Raw genomic sequence first — 5,307 nt, 5'->3', positions numbered from 1 at the left:
ATATATATATATATATATATATATATATATATATATATATATATTTATATATATATATATATATATATATATATATATATATTTATATATATATATATATATATATTTATATATATATATATATATATATATATATATATATATATATATTTATATATATATATATATATATATATATATATATATATATATATATATATATATATTTATATATATATATATATATATATATATATATATATATATATATATATATATATATATATATAAAATTAGTTTTTCTTGGTTTTAGGTTCAATAAATTATATTACATGTGGAACTAGATTTTATTTGGAAATCAACGTTTCAGCAGGAAACCCTTGCCATTGTCAAGATTCTAAAATGTACAAGATTCAGAACAAAGATTTTATTATTTTAATTTTATTAAATTTTATTGTAGTTTTATATTAATTTTATATTAAATATAGTACGGTTCAAGAACGTAGTATATATATATATATATATATATATATATATATATATATATATATATATATATATATATATATATATATATATATATATATATATATATACACGGACCATATTGTTGCTACCATTGGCGCTCCATTGTCAGAATGTGCTAGAATGGCAGAAGATAGAAAAACGTGGAGGAACATTGGGAAATTTAGTTAATAGCTTCATGATATCACGATACCTGCATCAGGTTAACGACTAAGAAGATATATATATATATATATATATATATATATATATATATATATATATATATATATATATATATATATATATATATATATATATATATATATAGATACTTTTTTGCATATTTTTTGCGATCTCAAAATTGATATTCTCAGCATAATTTGATGATGAGTTTTAAAGGTTCACTGGCGTTTTCGTATCTGACGACTAGAGTATCGAGCGAGCTTTTTCGATTTGTTTGGACTCGACATCCAAAGTTCGCAGGTTTACTCAGCCAATTCCCTTTCAGGATCTTTATTCAGACCCTCGAGGACTAATTAATATGTATTTTAAAAAATATATTTTTTTATAGGGACTTTGAAAAAAAACCTTGAATTTTCTGGGAAACCTTTTCTGGGCTGATCAAAAGCGATTTTCGGTTTAAATATTAAATTATTAATTTTTTCCTTCTGTAACTAACGTAGGACACGACAGAAATTATTATATCCGCTTTTAATATTAAAAAAGAATTAGACAGTTTCTTAACTTTTTTTCAAATTCACTCTCTCATGTTTCTTCACCTTCTAAAGGCTACTGTTAGCTTTGTATAAAATTCCAGTTCTGATTGCCTAAAAGGCAGACCTATGCCAATTTACGAATCATGAATTTATTGAATATATGAAAAAAATTATTTTTAAGCAGTTTTTCGCTTTTTCGCCTCACTGTGCGTCGGTCTTTTCCACTAATTTTGAGTGATAGCTCGCGTTATCGAAAACACTGACAGCATTCATGCATGGCTTATTCACTCCTGGCGGAGTGTTTGCCGCCCTTTTGGGCTCTCTGATTAATTTATTGCGGAGAATCAGTCCGCTGTTGTTTTTTTTTATTATTATAGCGCTCCTTCCAATTGTAGATTCTCAGCTTCTTTATGTCTCCTAAGACTTGATCTCTCCATCTTGCTTTGGGTCTCCCCTTTGTTCTCTTTGTTGTTGGTCTCCATCCAGTTATTCGCTTTAGCGTAGAGTCTGGGTTAGCTCTTTCTGTGTGTCCCAGCCACCTGAGCCTTTGCGTCTTCACGAACTTGATTATGTCTTCACCCTCGATGACTTCTTTAATTTCTTCATTGGTTAATCTTCTAAATTCGCTTACACTTATTCTCACCGGTCCCATTATTCGTCGAATTATCTTTCTCTCTAGAATTTCCAACCTCATTTGATCTTTTTGTATTAGGCACATCGTCTCTGCACCATAGGTGATCACTGGCCTGATTGCAGTCTTGTAAATTTTTAATTTGGTTTTCTTACTAATGTGCTTTTCTTTCAGGAATTTTTGGTAGTTCCAGTAGGTTTTATTACCCAGTAGGATGCGTTCATTTATTTCATCCGTTCTATCATTTCTGTCATTCACCATCACTCTCAGGTATTTGAAACGGTGTACTCTTTCAAATGTATATGCACCAAGCTTAATTTCTTTCTCTATGTTCGTATTCTCTCTTGAACACTTGAGGTATTTCGTTTTGCTTTGGTTTGTTACTAGCCCTCTCTTCTTTGCTTCTTTATCTAGTATTAATATTATGTTCTGCATGGGTTTTAAATCTCTAGTAACCAGTGCAATATCGTCTGCATACGCTATCAGTTGGGCTGAAGATTCGATAATCGTTCCCATAATTTTGGCTGTTCTTCCTTCTATGGCAATGTTAAATAATGTTGTTGACAGGGAGTCTCCTTGTTTGACACCTACCTCCATTTGTACTTCATCTGACGGGCCTTCCCTTGTTAAGATTCGTACCTTGGATTCCTTCATCGTCATTTTCGTGAGACTTATTAGTTTTTCTTGGATGCCTAATTGATTCATATCCTTAATTAGTTCCTCCCTTATTACACTGTCAAAAGCTTGCTTGTAGTCAATAAACAGTATATGTAGATCTATTCCGTGCTCGTAACTTTTTTCGACGATTTGCGTTACAATGTGTATTGCATCTATTGTTGACTTACCTTCTCTGAATCCATGTTGGTACTCACCTATTTTTGTTCTAGTTTCTTTTTCTATTCTTTGTCTGATAAAATTAGTTAATATTTTGTACATTGTATTTAATAACGTGATTCCCCTGTAGTTATTGCATTTCGTCTTGTCGCCTTTTTTTGGGGATTGGTGTTATCAGACCATAATTCCAGTCGTTCGGCATGCATTCTTCTTCCCATATTCATTCTATTAGGTTGTGGATTCTGTGGGCTAGTTCCTCTCCCCCTTTCTTGAAGAACTCATTTATAATGTCGTCTGGTCCTGCTGCTTTCCTTGTCTTTAATCTGTTTATGGTCGCCAATACTTCGCTGTATGAGGAAGGCTCTGATTGTTCTCCATTTCTATTTTCTGTTTTTTCTTCATTTTCTGCGTTTTCAGCATCGTCTTTGTTTTTAAACAGTTTTCTATAGTGTGTTTCTCATTCCATTTTTCCAATATTTGCCGGTATCACTTTTTTTTCTGTGATTTTATGTATTTGTATAGTCCTGCATTGCCATTACTATTGGCTTCGAGTTCCTGCAGTAATTCTTCGATCCATTTCTTCTTTTTTGTTTTGCAGCATTTGTCTGACTCTTTCTTCTTCTCTTTATAGTGTAGGAGATCTTCTTGTTTCCGTGTGGTCACCCACCTGTGTCTTGCTTTGTCCTTATCTTTACTAGCTTGCTCGCATTCTTCATCGTACCAATCCTTTCTTTTATTGTCTTCCATTAGTCCTATCGTCTCCTCTGCTGTTATTAAGATACTATCTTTTATGTCTTCCCATGTTTTATCTACGTTCGATGGTTTTAGGACTAGTAGTTTTTCTTCCAATTTAGTGCAGAATTTTCTGTTTGCATTATCTGTATTTGGTTTCGACCGATTCCTCCTCTTTCTTTTCTTTCTGTCGTTTTTATCTGTAAGTATCTTCAATTTCATGTCGCTTATCACCAAAATGTGATCCGAATCAGCATTGGCTTCCCTGGAAGACCTTACATTCTGTAAAATTGTTCTCCATTTTTTTGAGATTAGGATGTGGTCTATTTGGTTTCCGTCTGTTGTTCCAGGTATTAGCCACGTTACTTTGTGCTCTTTTTTGTGCTTGAATTGAGTGCTAATAATAAAAGTATCGGTTGCTGCTGCTAGATTACATATTCTCCTGCCATTGTTATTCGTATTTTGATGGATCGTTTCTTTTCCTGCGATTTCTCTGTTCGTGTCTTCTTTCCCTATCTTTGCGTTGAAGTCTCCTAACAGGATTAGTATGTCGTTCTTTGGTATTTCTTCGTACAATTCTTCAATTTTCTCATAGAATTCATTCTTTTCTTCTTCAGAAGCATTCTCAGTAGGGGCATATATGTTAAAAAATGTTAAATTTGCTTGTTGATTTTTCATTCTAATATATTATACTGACAGCATTATTTGGTAGAAAATTCAATACATGAGAAAAGTAATCCTTAAAAATATCGGAGTTCATTTTGTCGTGGTAATCTTTATTGAATTTTGAAACGAACTCAAATAAACCATTCTCCACACAACCATATTCGCTGCCAATGTGCGTGATTATTAATTTTCAACCCTGTAGGGAGATTTCATCTAAAAGTCAGATTTCATCTAAAAGAAAATGCACCTTCATTCTAATCTAAATCTTTTTGTCGTTCTCAAATATTTCCTTCGCCAACAAACAATCTCTTCTATATCGTTCAATATAGGATTTTTTCTTTGATTTTTATAGTATAAACCGATTTCTTTAAGTAATTTCCATAACTTATCTCGGCCAAAGTGAAGAAAATTATTATCTCTTATTGCCTATTAATATTGTATCCAATGTAGGAATCTCCTTGTTTAAAAAGAACAAATGAACTTTTCTCCGAAGGGCGTTTCCTCCAGTAATGGTTCCTTCTTTCCTTTCTTTTAAAAATCTGTAAATTGTTCTTTCACTTTCACTCACGTATTGAAAAATAAAATAAAAAGCTATTAAACACATCCAAAATGCATAGAATGCATTTGAATAAGGCGCGAAAAAACCAGAGCAATTGTCAAACTCGAAGAAGATTGCTCACTAAGGCAAGTTACTGCAGATTTAAACGTGAGCCATATGTATATATGGAAAATCAAACAACGATGGGATCATTTTCACTTTATAGTACGGTTAAGCGGTTCAAGGGTGCAGACGATCTCCACAGAGCAACAAGATGAGGTGTTAATAGATTATCTGAGAGATCCTTTTGCCACAGCTCGAAGAGCTAACGAAGAGACAGCGTTTCCGGGCAGCATTCGCACTGCACGTAGAGGGATTAAAGCAAGTGAATTGATAATTTGTACAGCTGCAAGGAAACTTTTTTTTTGGCTGTGGATCACAAGGGAAGACGAATTGCGATTTGTAGTGAATTCATAAACCGTGAAGACAATTGTTAGTGTAACGTTGGATTTTCTTGTGAAAAAGTGTTTCAATCATATAATAGTTGTCGAATAGTTTATGCTCCGAGAAATCATAGGTTCATAGAAAACATATTCTTGAGAACATAATGTTGCCATCAGTGATCCAGAGATTAACCAATAACAACTCCATCTTCCAACATGACAATTTTCCATACTACATAGGTGCATACTAGTAGAATTGTT

At 32.4% G+C, this 5,307-nt stretch overlaps 1 protein-coding gene across 1 annotated transcript; it reads right to left on the bottom strand.

Annotated features, from left to right (window-relative positions):
• Nucleotides 1–1,261: 1,261 nt before the first annotated feature.
• LOC140452945 (uncharacterized) lies at nucleotides 1,262–4,077 on the bottom strand. The gene is made up of 3 exons (XM_072547263.1): nucleotides 3,766–4,077; nucleotides 3,335–3,681; nucleotides 1,262–1,313 (listed from the first exon to the last, which is right to left on the bottom strand). Exons 1-3 carry the CDS (start codon nucleotides 4,075–4,077, stop codon nucleotides 1,262–1,264), a joined length of 711 nt encoding a protein of 236 aa, XP_072403364.1.
• Nucleotides 4,078–5,307: the final 1,230 nt, after the last annotated feature.

The sequence above is a fragment of the Diabrotica undecimpunctata genome, chromosome 11 (assembly GCF_040954645.1).
Source record: "Diabrotica undecimpunctata isolate CICGRU chromosome 11, icDiaUnde3, whole genome shotgun sequence".
NCBI lineage: Eukaryota > Metazoa > Arthropoda > Insecta > Coleoptera > Chrysomelidae > Diabrotica > Diabrotica undecimpunctata.
This window is presented reverse-complemented; position numbering and strand designations above follow the sequence as displayed.

Bases quoted from the DNA above. Each gene is read 5' to 3' on its own strand.
- LOC140452945 (XM_072547263.1), bottom strand. From the start codon at position 4,077: ATGAAAAATCAACAAGCAAATTTAACATTTTTTAACATATATGCCCCT. The intron at 3,682-3,765 runs GTAACGTGGCTA...ACAATTTTACAG, and splicing joins AGCACAAAAAAGAGCACAAA to AATGTAAGGTCTTCCAGGGA. The intron at 1,314-3,334 runs GTGGGTGACCAC...TCTGCCTTTTAG, and splicing joins AAGGACAAAGCAAGACACAG to GCAATCAGAACTGGAATTTT.